The sequence below is a fragment of the Coffea arabica genome, chromosome 4e (genome assembly GCF_036785885.1).
Source record: "Coffea arabica cultivar ET-39 chromosome 4e, Coffea Arabica ET-39 HiFi, whole genome shotgun sequence".
Lineage (NCBI taxonomy): Eukaryota > Viridiplantae > Streptophyta > Magnoliopsida > Gentianales > Rubiaceae > Coffea > Coffea arabica.
In genome coordinates, this window is record NC_092317.1 from 8,253,248 (window position 1) to 8,267,440 (window position 14,193).

General features: G+C 34.0%; 1 protein-coding gene across 1 annotated transcript; it reads left to right on the plus strand.

Moving 5' to 3' along the window:
* The first annotated feature begins 313 nt into the window (after nt 1-313).
* LOC140006003 (uncharacterized) lies at nt 314-3,353 on the plus strand. The gene is made up of 5 exons (XM_072047493.1): nt 314-969; nt 1,129-1,369; nt 1,485-1,693; nt 1,888-1,975; nt 2,523-3,353. Exons 1-5 carry the CDS (start codon nt 961-963, stop codon nt 3,044-3,046), a joined length of 1,071 nt encoding a protein of 356 aa, XP_071903594.1. The 5' UTR covers nt 314-960; the 3' UTR covers nt 3,047-3,353.
* Nucleotides 3,354-14,193: the final 10,840 nt, after the last annotated feature.

Sequence of the window (14,193 nt, forward strand, 5' to 3'; positions counted from 1 at the left end):
ATTTTTTTTTCTGAAATTTAAAATTTTAATAAACTACTTATGGAGTCCTGAACTATTTCAAAGGTCAATTGTTTTGCCACTCATCTATTTCGAGTTATAAATTTATTCCTCAATAGTATAGCTGTCAATGTTGATGCACGCACCCAAATTCGCCCATTAATAAATAGATTTAGATATAAATTTTTGCTGAATCTAAATGAGTGACCATATTAAATCCATTTAATCGCGGAGTATTAAGTAGATGGATTTGGTTCACTCATTTAGACTCATTTTAGATTAAATATAGATTCAAACTCAACTACTAAGGGGTGCTGAGTTGGTAAATTTAAATGACTCGCCAATTTAATAATTAAATTCCAAATTTACGAGAAATATTTATTGTTCTTCTCCTTTTCTGCGTCATTCCTCGTCCCTTCTTTTTCAAAGAGTCTTGCGAACTCTTCAAATGCAGCGTTAATCAACTTATCATATTAATAAATAAACTATTTTAAAATTATCGTAAAAGTGACATTATTTGAAACTTGTCATGGTCACCATTTTGGTTACTATGAGCAAATTTTGTTGTATTTCCTTTTTTATTTAGGTAAAAATATTTATTCACTAACTTGGTATGCTCTTAATTTTCTTTGTTACAAGGAATTACTTTTCTTGCCAAACAAAATGTAAGAGAAAAAAGGCAAGTAAAATTTTAAATTGACCATAAATGATTAATTTTCCATAAAATTTATTATTGAGGGATCAATTTAAGATTTAAAATAGATGTGGGGTCAAAATTGATAATTAGAATAAGTAAAGTACTCCTCAAGGAATTTATCCGCCCAACAAAACCCCAAGAAAATGCTTAAAAAGTTAGTGGAAGAGAGAAGAGTATAGAGTTCGTGAAGTTTGTGTCTCTTGTGAGGTGTGACTCCCCAAGCTTATCATAATCAGCTCATTCCATTCCCCCCACCGGAAAACCCCATGGGAGAGGTATGCGTGTTTCAGCTCTCTTTCCTCTCCATCCAAATTTGATAGAAAGTATTGGAAAAAACCCATCATGATTTTGGATATTTTATGGTTGCCTGTAGGCCATTTCATTTCGTCATTGGAAAAGAGATATGCATGATTTTGGTTCTTTCTTGATTGTAGGAAGAGAAGAAGCCCGAGGAAAAGAAGCCAGAGGAAGCTAAGGTGGTAGAGGGAGACAAGAAGGATGAAGCACCAAAAGGTGATGAAAAGAAAGCGGCCGCCGAGGAATCCAAAGACAAAGACAGCCCGCCAGCTGCTGCTGCCCCTGTTCCTCCGCCGCCGCAAGAAATCATTTTACAAGTCTACATGCATTGTGAAGGATGTGCTCGAAAAGTTCGCAGATGCCTCAAAGGCTTTGATGGTGAAAGATCTTTCGGTTTATTCATATAATTTTTTTAATTCTAATGCTTTGAATTTTTTTTGGTTATAAATTTATTGGTTTTTATCTTTTATAAATGTTTTGTAATGTTTATCAGGAGTGGAAGAAGTTGTGACTGATTGCAAGGCAAGTAAGGTGGTGGTGAAAGGTGATAAGGCAGATCCACTCAAGGTTTTGGAGAGGGTTCAGAGGAAGAGCCACCGCCAAGTGCAGCTTCTTTCTCCGATTCCGAAGCCGCGGCCACCGGAGGAAGCCAAGAAGGTTGAAGAGAAAGAAGTTCCTAAACCTGAAGAGAAAAAAGAAGAGGTTTTATAATTTCTTTCAACATCTTACCCCATTTTTTTGCTTTAAATATTTCACATCAATACTTTCCGCATTTTATCATTTTGATTTTATTTTTGAGGGTAGGTGAACTCATGTTTTTTTTTTCTTGTCAAACGATAACAGAGGTAAACTCATGTTTTTGGTGTTTCACTTTTTCCTCTTTTTTTTTTTTTTAGCTTCCTGTGATTACTGTAGTCTTGAAAGTTCACATGCATTGTGAGGCTTGTGCTCAAAAAATGAAGAGGCGTATACAGAAAATGCAAGGTAATTTTCATTTTCTTTTATATTTAAATTTGCATTTGCGTTTTGTAATTTTTTAAATTGCCCTGTATATCTGGTCTTTTTGTTTATGAAAATGCATTTCAATTATGCTTTTCTCTTACACTTTTCAGCTTTATTCAGAAAGTAGACACGTATAATAGTAGGAGTAGACACGTATTATCTAATCATGCTCTTTTCCCTTTTCAGCTGTATTTGCAAAGTAGAGAATAATTTTCATTTCTTTTTGAATCTCCAAATTTAGAAATGTGTGTCAATATTTTTTATGGTATAATATTTTTTTTTAAACAACCTTGAGTGGATTAAAATATTCAAATGCTCCGGATTTTGTTGAATTCCTTAGAATTGAAGTCAATCCGTAGTCTCTCTTACCTTTTCTTTTCTAGTTTGTTGACAGTTTTTTTGGTTCAATGCTCTTAACAACGAGTCGAATCTTGTACTTTCTTGGATTCCATCCGTATCAATAATGAAAAGATCAATTATAATAATGAATTTAATTTAATTTGATCCCATTAAAATTCTCCAATTATAGGAGTTGAAAGTGTACAGCCAGATCTAAACAGCTCCGAAGTGACTGTGAAAGGGGCATTCGAGCCACCTAAGCTGGTTGATCTTATTTACAAGGGGACAGATAAACATGCTGAAATTGTTAAGGTAGAACCTGAGAAAAAGGAGGAAGAGAAACCTAAGGAAGGAAAAGAAGAGGCAAAAGCCGATGGTGGCGGCGAAAAGGGGAGCAAGAAAGGTGAAGATGATGGCAAAAAACCCGAAAAGGAAGACGGTGCACCGCCTCTGGCTGGCGGCAGCGTCGGTGAAGATCAGCCGCCGAAACAAGAAGCTGGACAAGAAGGAGGTGATCCTAAATTGGAAATGAAGAAGAATGATTTCTACTATTATCATCCACAAAACCATCATCAGAATGATTTCTACTATTATCATCCACAGAACAATCAGCAGCTTCATCATCCAGCCTATGTTCAAGAATCTTATGGATATCCAGCGTATCCTCCACAGATGTTCAGTGATGAGAACCCTCATGCATGCTCTGTAATGTAAATGATGAGAAAGACGAGGGGTAAAATTGGGAGGGACGTTGCACATGGGGTTGGAATGTCCATGGCCCCCTTCATCCTTGACACCTTGATGTGCTCCACATGTGGCCCTGTCTGGGGTCCTTTAGCATAAACCTAATCTGCAGGGAAGCTGTAGAATTTTGTGAGGGCTTTGTACCATCTTGTTTTCTTTATTAGCAGTACTATATATATATATATAAACTCTCTGTTACATACTTGAAATAAATAATTAACATAAGACAATGGTATATAATTAATATATAGTAAATGGTTTAATTCTTGTACTTGAATTTCATATTGTTCTTTCTTAGCTGGTATTATTAATGAAGTGGGTTTGTTAGAATTGTTTTTTGCTTTCTTGATTCTCTTGATGATGGTAGGTGGAAACTGCATTGTCTTCTATTGCACTGTATGGGTAAGTGGGGACTCTCAGTAAGGTATGGGCCATGTGTTAAATAAGTGACTGAGATGCTGCACCTTTCATTGCAATCATCAACACCTCAAATCAGAAGGGTGGGTGGCAAATGGCAATGGCTTTAATTCCTTGAAAGCTACACTATGAATGGTCCTAATGTTGTGTTATGAGATTTTTGTCTCGCACATATGGATTTGGGATCAAAGTTTAGATTGCTTTTCAAAGTGTAAACGAGTCAGAATTCTGCTTTTTAACAGTTTTAAGGTGTTTCAAATGATAATGCATCTTCAACATATTAGCAAATATACGAGCGAAATTCCAATACCTAGGAGAAGGTTCGAGGATCGAACTAGGAAAAAGAAATGTAAAAGTGCAGAGAGAGAGAGAGAGAGAGAGAGGGTTCGAGAGTTGAATCAGGAGGAAGAAATGCAAAAAATGCATAATATGGGTTCGAGAATCGAATCAGATATCAGCTTGACCTTCTTTGATTCGAATCAGATATCAGCTTGACCTTCAAAGAATAAAAAAGATCGCATGTGAAATTATCTGAGACTGGTCATATGTTATTGGCTAGTTCCAGTAAGTACTCTGTCTAGTGTCATCCCAAGCTGTCTTTTTTAGATCACTTACTTCAAGCTTTTGGAGAAATTGAAAAAAAGCGAAAACCAAGGTTTTCATGGTTCACGCAAATGGAGAAGATTTATGACAAATGAAGGTAAACTGGATAAGAAGCGCAACCAGAAGATGTGGTGGCTAAACTAGGTGGTAGGTGAGATTTAACAAACTGTAGCGGCCAAGGTGAAACTTCTTCATCTGGGATATATTCCCTGTTTGACTGTCACATCGATATTGTTGGTGGCTACCTTTTTTATACCCGTGTCAAATTCTTTTGTTCCAACTGAATACTAACGGCTGTAGGGCTGGCTAATGTAGGTAGTGTGGAGGCAGCTAAATTCACCAGTAGCTTAACATTCTCTTGTTGATTTTTTTAATGATGCCATGCAAGGGGATTTTATATCTTGACATATTCAAACGATCAACGATTTTGTGGCACTAAGTTTAATTTTAATTTTAAGGGATAATTTTAAAAACCTCTCCTGAGGTTTCTGACACTTTCAATGACCTCTTCTGAGATTTTAAAAATTATACTAAACTCCCTTATCAGAAATTTGGACCCATTATTTACATAAGATATAGTGAAAGTACTATTTTGCCCTAAAACATTATACTTTAGTACAAATAAATATTTGACAAAAAAAAAGGTTAGGGCACTAAATAAATAAGATTAACTAATTAAACCAAAAAATGATTATTTCATATCAGATTGGCAACCATAATTACAATTAAAAAATGGCATCACTTGCTATCCTAATTAAAATGGCGCTATTTTTGTGATTGATATCACTTGACAATTGTCAGGACAGACAGCCTTATATAGTCTGCATAGATAGATCTTATGAGCCAGAGAAATAGAAAAATTTTCTGATTGACTTATTTTGTCGAATCTTGTGTTTAGACAAAACTAGTCATGCCTTTAATTGTTGATTTGTTGACTAAGAATTGTATGTTTTCTGCACCAATACTCTTACTTTCACTTCGTCAACTAAAATAAAGGATTAATTTTTTTTACCCAAATTTAGATGCTTATACTAATAATTTAATAGCATTATGGAGTTAGTTGTGTCTTTTATATATAGTTGCAAATGACAAAAATTATGGCCATTACAATTTGCACTAGCTATGTACAGAGACCATTTTTGCTTCAAGTTATAGTTGCTACATCTTTTCAAATTTTACTTATATCCCTTGACTTTTATTAATTATTTTATTCTTTAGTAATACACCTTGAGGACAATTAGAAAAGGGCATATATGGAAGAAAATTATCATCTCACTCCTCAAAATACTTTTTAATAGTACTTTTTCTGAATTGGACTGATTTGTTACCAAAACTTTAAGTTCAAGGGAGATTAGTGTAATTTTTGAAATCTCAAGGGAGGTCAGTGAAACTATCAAAAATCTCAGGGGAGGTTTTTTAAATTATCCCTAATTTCAATTTCATATGTTATGTTTTCATACTTCTTTGATGCTCTATATGGTTATCTTTGGTGAATTATTTTTTGTTTCTTGCAAATTTAGAAAGGGTGCAATCACAAGGGAAACAGTGAAGTATTATAATCATGCCAGTACGTCCAAAATGAGTACTTGATGTCTTTAGCATTAAATTGGATTCCCCTTTGGCATTTTTTAGTCAGCGGCCGTAATCTGTGTCCTGAGTCGGTCACATGGTAATTTTGGCCCTTTGTACTTTTTTTTTCCCTCAACAGTAGCTACCTAATTCTTGATTCATATGCCACAACTATTGTAAATCTCCTAACATGGCAGCCACGGCTTCTAGAAAAAAGATTGTTCTATTATTCGATATCAATCAAGATTTTTGAATCTGGAAACAGAGGTTCGAAGTTATGGTTTAGGGATAATTCGAAAATCTTTCTTGAAGTTTTTGACAAATTTACCTAGTTCTCTTGAAGTTTCAAAAATTACGCTTATTTCCCTTTAAGTTACTATTTTGATAACAAAAATTGTTTAATGGGCAAAATTTTAAATGAATAACTCAAAATACCCTCAAAAAATTGTGAAGTTCATTTTACTTTCTCATAAAATTATTAAAAAATTGGAACATATACAACATCATAAACTCGCATTAACGCTCATCTCCACTGTTCTAAACCTTCCATATTTTCACATCCCAAATTTGTACCACTATCTTCGTGACCACCATCACCATTAGTTCCTAAACTCTAAAACCTCAATCTAATCAAAAGAAAAAACAACACTATTAAGTTAAAAAAAATTCACTAACTGCATTAATATAACACCCTATCCCTTAAACGTTGAAGTACTAACACCAACCTCGTCTTCTTAAACCTTCAACTAACATCTTTTTCTATTCATCTCTAGATCCTCCAAGCAATACTAAAATTAATTTGTAACATGTTTAAAATTATGTTTATGACATAATTGATTATTCTATGAATGAACCTTTTTTTTTTGTTTAATGTCTAATTGTGTGAAATGCATTCATATACACAAGATTAGGAGCCGATTATTTAATTGCATGAAAAATATTGATATGTTAAGGTTATTATGGTCATTTATAAGACCAAGAAAGGTAAGTGTAATATTGAAAATCTTAAGAGTACTAGGTGAAATTGTCAGAAACTAGGTTTTCGACATTATAACGAAAGTATTTTAACATTTGTAAGCCCTAGTAGCTACTTGTAGACTTACATATTAAAAACTATCCAAATTCACTTGTTCCAATCTCCACAACGTTCAACCTTTGGCTGTTTCTCCATAAACACAAGAAAGAAAAGTATAGTGATGTTAACTTTTGGTGTTACTTATTAGTGGAAAAAAGTATTAATCTTCTATCTACTGATAGTATATACACTTTCACCGTTGGATGCATGACACATAATCTGAATTTAAATTTGAATTTCAAATTTTATATATGTATCGTACATCCAACCGTGTTAGTATATACACTGTCAGCGTATATAAAATTAACTCTTAAAATATATTTGTAGAGAGTTAGACTGCTTTTTCTTTTATGTATTTTCTGAAGGTTCCAACAATATTGTACTACTTTGTGCCCTAATTTAATAGCATGTCTTTACATCTATGTTATTCCTCTACGCTTTCGTTTTTCCTTTATGTTTTGTCCTTTGCCTTTTTAGATGCTGGTGCTTGGAAGAAGATATATACCAAGTTAAATTGAGACAGAAAGAGTAGGAAGGAGCCTTTTCTTCTATTATAAGTTATTCTTGTGCAGAAAACCTAAAAGTATATAAATACAAAAAGCGAGTTGAGCATCTGCTTGGCTAAAAAATGCCCGTAACATAAAGTTTCCATTCCCGCATATCCTTTAAATCAATGTGTGCAATGAATTCGTTGCTTCGTGACACAATCAGAGTTTTGTCTGATCCAATTACATATGCATTCTTCGTTCGCGTAATTCATCCTATTAATTCCCGGAGAGATTCTACTATTTGGCTAGTTAGGACGAATGAGTAGCCGTGAAGCATGCTCCGGAGTGAGTATTAACGAGTGGTTACACGCTAGAGAGTTGAATTAAGGACTCCCCGGAGCATATGAGAACAACAAGAAAAAGAAAGAAAGAATCAAGTGATGCATCTTCAGTGCATGTCCGGGATGGTCAATGCGTTGTGCATTACCCCTTGCTTTAAGCATAATACCTAACTCTTCGACCAAAAAAGCTTTTGAACAAGTTTGGAATGCCATAAAAGACGAAAACTCGGATCACTTCTCTATCCCATTGGGGGTATACCGTATATGTGTGACGACTAGACAGGTTTGATCTCGGTTGATTATTTTACCTGATTGTAGATTTTGATTATGATTAATCATATTTTGGGATTTTCTCATTTGTTTTTGTACTTAGATTTTAGATTTTTTTTAATCTATAATCAACAAAATAGTAGCTTTTGCTGATTCTGATTATTCTCTATAATCACTTTCTATAATCAGATTTTACAAAATCTAAATCGAACGAGAACAAGGCCGTCATCTTCTTGTTGATCATTAGGGATGTTCTTAGTTTGGTTTTTTTGAGTATTGCCACAAAGTGCGAAGGCTTTCATATGACATGTCATCACGACACAACATGGCAGACAAAGCAAGGGAGGAAGTTACAAAATCAAGTTGGCCTGCTCATATGCCGTTGCTTATTACAAGTATCATTCATTACGTGTCATGGTTGTTCGAGTGTCTTGAAGATCGTAGATGGTTGATTGAAATTACTAGAAAAGAAGTTAAAGAAAAGTACAAGTAAATTCTAAAATTTCACATAAAAAGAATTCCAATTCAAAAAATTTACACCAATTATTGATCTCATTGAAGCTGTTAATGTCTTCCCTTTGAGCTTTATTTAAGTCGATTTGGTTCCGTTTCCGTTGTGGACCAAACATTTCTTTTGAACAACCCTACTTATTATTTACCATGTCGGTGCCTGAAAGTCACAAGTCGGCATCAATGAATGGAGAAGTGCATATTTTAACAAATGTAGTTTTTACGATACCTTTTGGTGATGAAGTAAATTTCACTTTGCTTGCTATTCTTGTGGAGTATTATTATTAATTGTAAGTATCTATTTGGTTGATTTTTTTTTTTTTTGTGTGTGTGGTGGCCTTATACTTTCTTGGTGGTGAATGAAACAGATGATGCATTAGGTGCTTTGTCATAGTCCTTAGACATTTTTTTGGGTCGTGACTGGTGAGGAAATTTTTTTTAATGCATGTTTGACAAGTGATTTTGAAGTATTATTTACGAAACTTTACCTCTCCCATCACACAAATATTTGAGGAATATATTTTGATTTCATCATCCTTCTCCCATCAGTCCATCTTTATTTACCTCTTCTAATTTGAGGTAACTTTTTAAAATAATTGTTTTGACACTGCTCTGCCATGGAACCCCTTTTATCGGGGAAAAAAAAAGAAGCAAACACACAACCACCTAATATACCACTGTAAGTTCAGCTTTCATATGTAGTTTATTTTCCTTTTCGGTCAGTAAAATTAACTTAATTTATAAATTGGATGAAAGATTGGTTGGTCAGTAAAATTAACTTAATTTATAAATTGGATGAAAGATTGGTTGGACGGTACAGAGGAGGAAAGGGAGTGCAAACGAGAAATTCGATTCGAGACATTCGATTTATCCGTTAAATAAAAAAATAACTTTGTTTATACATAGAGAATGGAAACATCTTTTTCATTTTCAAGGAACATTTTCAAGGAACAATATCTTTTAGGCCCAAATTGATATTCGAAAACGAAAACAAATTCATGTGACCGGCAGCCAATCGAGGGATGCACATGAGGTCAACAGACCTGGCCCAATTCTGATAGTTTGAGCTTAATATTTGGGTCCCATAGCTTAATCCGTTTTGGACCTATTGGGAAAAGTTTACACTAAAGCACATGGGTTATATTTTAGGTTTAGAAATACTAAATGAGGTAGCAATTAGCACGTGGAGGTTTAACCTTAAGTATATTCTTAGAAGACTAAACAATTGAGTTGAGACACATTCTAGCTAAACTAAACTTTTATTATTATCTCTCTCTCTCTTAACCCTAGAGTTAATTTAGACCCTCCAAGCATTTGAAAGCTACTTAATTTTCTATACCTTTATTCACCTGCTCCCAACTTTAAATTTTATACACATTCATCCACTGTTTATAATCCAAATGTATCAAGTGCTAGCTGTTATATATGCGTTTTTGTTATCAAGTGCTAGGGTTTCCTGACCATAGGCTTCCGGACTATGTGTGGGAGATTATTATAGCCAAAAGTGAATGATCCATTTATCCTTGCACCTGAGGAACTTCAGTCTATTCCTCAATAGATTCATACCTGGTTGAAAGGCAAATATATATTGCCAAATATTCTGTCAGAAAGTGGAGGTGCAAAATAAAGCAGGGTTTTTTGTTAGGAGAGAAGTTACATTAACCATCCATTTATCCTTACCGTGAGGAACTTCAGTCTGCTCCTCCACGGATTCGTGCCCAGTTAAAGGGCAAACCTAAATTGCCAAACAACCTGAAGTATTCTGTCGGGAAGTGGAGGCGCAAAATTGTGCAAATTTGTAAGACGGTTCTAATCTACCCAGCAGATCAGCAACAAAAGACACTAGCTACAGCAGCTAATAAATCTATTGATAGGAAAAATACCACCAGCAGTCATATGTCTCCTTGACTATGAAGATACACCTGAGTCCATCTCCATGACAAATCTAATTTACGCACATTACACAAACCGGATAAGAACAAATTTTGTTAGTTTTCAATGGAAAGTGCTTATCAATTTTTGTTGGGTGTTACCGTTGTAGTGGATGAGACATTGTTGGGTGTTACCAGCCTAGGTATGGCAGGAGGGAGTGGTTTGCTTAGAGATGATGGTTAAGGCAAGTGGAGTTTTGGCTTTGTAATTAATATTGAATTGTCATCCAATCTTTGATGGAATTAAACTAAGCTATTCTATTTATTTATTTCCCAATTCTTTGAGTTTCTTGTTTTGGTGTCTTGTTTATTTAATTTTCATATTAGTTTAGTAAATCTCAAATCACTTCTAAATAAATTTTGGTTTACAATTGTATTTGTTTAGGAAGTTTTACAATTGTATTTGAAGACATTTTTTCAAACTATTAGAGTTTAGGATATTGTCCAAATGGGGTTCACGGAATCGAGAGTAGGTACGGAATCATCAACCAATGCAGTTAAAGAGTTAGAGAGAAATAGATAGTTGAATTACAAGACATTTCACTATCTCAGTATGAAAGTCTAGTTGCATGTATTCAAAAAATTCATAAATGAAAAGATGGCAAGGGAGGCTTAGAAAATTTTGATAAATTCTTATTATGGTCATGGTAGAGAAGAAATTTGTGATGAAAAATAAGAAAAAGAATTTTTGAATGAGACCAAGAGAGAAGAAATTGTAGGTGCACTTGAAGGTGAAAATTTGTGATTCAAAATGAAATTTCACGAGTGATTGAGAAAGGAAGTGAATTTACTGGTGAAATTGAAATTGTGATTGAAGATCGTGGCGAGGTAAAAAATATTGACTTTATTAGAATTGATATTTGTTTGAAAAAACAAATCAAGTGATGGAGTTGGTTGATAATAATTGTAGAATGAACGGTTTAGTTGAAAATTGTGGTACTACTAAAGTTAATGAAATTGTTAGTGTGAAAAAATTAAAGGAAAAATATGATGATGTTAAAAATTTTGTTGGTGAAAATTATGATTTTGTGGTGTTGGGAGATTTTCTTGATTATGTAAATGAATTAAATAATGGATTAATCAAGAATGAATGTACATGTTTGAGTTTTTTGACAGAAGTGATTGAGCCATGAAATTATTTGAAAAGTACATGTTTCATCCATTACCACGAGTGAAGCTGAAATTGATGATCAATTACAAGTTGGAGCAGCACATTATTTATATAGCAACTAAATTATCCACAGAGATTGAAGTTCGAGATGGCATTGGAGATGATCATCATAAGAGTTTAGTATAAGGGAGGCAATAATAGAATTAAACTAAGCTATTCTATTTGTTTATTTTCTAATTTTTTTAGTTTCTTGTTTTAGTGTCTTGTTTATTTAGTTTCTATATTAATTTAGAAAAGTCTCTAGTCAGTTCCAAATAAGTTTCAATTTGTAATTGTGTTTGTTTAATAAATTTTACAGTCTATAAATACTATAAGTCTAATGCATTCTTTTTGGAAAGTTGAGTTCAGTCAAGTTGGTAAATAGAGAAAAATCTTTTAAGTTAAGAGTTGTGAGTTGTTGTAAGCAAAAAATTACAACCTGATATTGTTCTTGTTGAGTTTTGAATTAATAAAATTATTGAGTAATTTATTTGTGTGTTCATTCTTCTTCTCCTCTTCCCATATATTTTATATGTTTGCAAATTGCTTCTACTGTGCTCTTTTTTTTTTCTTTTTTTTTTTTTTTTGGCGCCAACAGTCTAGCTGCTGAACTTTGGGCAATTTGGTAAGGTTTGCATCAGGAGCTATTATTCATTGCAGTATGAAAGTAGGTAATTTGTATGCACATGCCTTGGCAAAGTTAAGCTTAGACATGCAAGAGGGGATTATTCTAAAGTGGGTAATTTGTGCAAATGGCTTAGCAAAGTTAAGTTTAGGCAATCTTCTTCGCTCTCATATTTATGCTTCAAATCTTGAACTTAAAAGTTAGGGGTAAAAGAGGTGTGGAGGGTGGTGGGAGGATAAAAAAAAAATCAAAATTGTGTCAAAGAAAAAGAGGTAAACTTAGGCATGCAAGATGGAATTAGCTTAGCAAAGTCCGTCATATATTGCGACTCATTGTCGGTCTATCCATATCTTCAATGTATTTAGGCCTTAGGCCTCCTTTAAAGAAAAAAAAAGAAAAACACTTAAGAAGCTGGTCCTGCCCCTAATCTATATTTAGGACCACAGCAACGAAAGCCCAAAACGAAGACGATTTTGATCTCAGCTTCTTCAGCTCTAAATCGAATTCAAAATCCGGGCGATCAGGACGTGGGTGGCTAACTCCCGCTCTTATCGCTTCCATGATTACACTTTCGTATCAAAAACTGAAGTCTAACTCAAACCCCACCATGCATGAAAAGCCACAGACAGCAATCAATTGTTATGGTACCACAAAAGAAAAAGAAAAATCCCATTATCATGGAAAACCCAAAAGCCCCACCTGAAAGATCCCAAAAGGATTCAATTTTCCAAAAATTTGTAGACCTTGAACAAGAATGGTTCACCTATAAACACACAAAACCACGACCCCATTTGCGTAGATGTTCTACAGGAGGCTTTTCTGATTCCTTTATTCCTAAAACTTCTCTTAACAGTGATAAACTCCTTGGAAATTCTCCAAGGAGTTTGATGTCTTCTTTACAAGGAGACAGAAGGAGGTCGTCTCCTATAATATTAGATGATGAGAGGTTTTGGAAGGTGAGAACTAACGATCTTGCGATGCAAGAAATTTTGAAGGAGAGAAGGGCTGCTTTAGTTACTGGAAAGCTTAAAGGAAGAAGGCTTTTTGGAGGGCCAGAAGAAGGTGATCAGGAAATATGCAGTGATTGTTTTGATTTTCTTGAAGAAAGTGAAGTTTGGTCTGTGGAGTCCTATGTTACTTCTGATGATAACAATGATCATGATCATGATGAAGAAAAGAAAAACTTTGAGGATTGTGGAAGCCGTGATGAAAAAGATAAAGCCAGTTTTGGATCGTTAGATGGTTCTTGTTTGTGTAATGAGGAAATGGTGGAAGAAGAAAAGATGGAGATGAAGATGAATGAGAAGGCAAGAGTTGGTGGTGGGAAATTGAAGCTTGGAAATGCAGGAAGATGGATGCTTGCTCTGGCATGGTTTACAATGGTGACAATGGTTCTGATCTCAATGCGTTGTAATGGGGGAAATCTGCATGAAGAGAAGGTGATTTTGATCCCAACATAAATATGTAGTGTAATCGTCTGTTTCATTGATATGTCGATTTTCAAGTCCAAATAGCATTGAATTTTGTTTTTTATTTGTTACTTATTCATCATCTCTGAAATCTTGTTTTATTATCTCGTTTGGTTTTATCTTGATTTAGTTGATAGTGAAACCTGTTTATGTTTGGTGATTTACAGTTATTCTGTAATGCAGTTGATTAAGAATAATGACTTGACAAGGAGATTACCGATGTTAACATATTGATACAAGAATAAGATAATGGTCAAGTCTTTCTGATAATTCACGAACACATAATTTTCTTTAGGATATCGTGATTTGGTAAATACAAGAAGTCAGATAGATAATCACAATTCTGATCTCGCTGTTTAAAAAGGAATCCTAGACCTAGAATAATGCATGGCAAGGTTATCTGCGAGCAATATCTACTTCTAGTTGAATTTTGAGTGTCACGTTAGGAGAGATATATATATATATATATATATATATATATATATATATGAAAACTACTTTTATCTCTTTTGTGCAATTTGATCTTTCATACATTAAAAAAATGAGGAGAGAGGAGAGAAATATTTTGCCTTATCAACCTGGACTAAAACATCTCAAGAAAGAGTGGAAAACCACATTGCACTTCTATTCTTTATTTCTTAGGACAAACAAGGACTTGGACTCAAATTG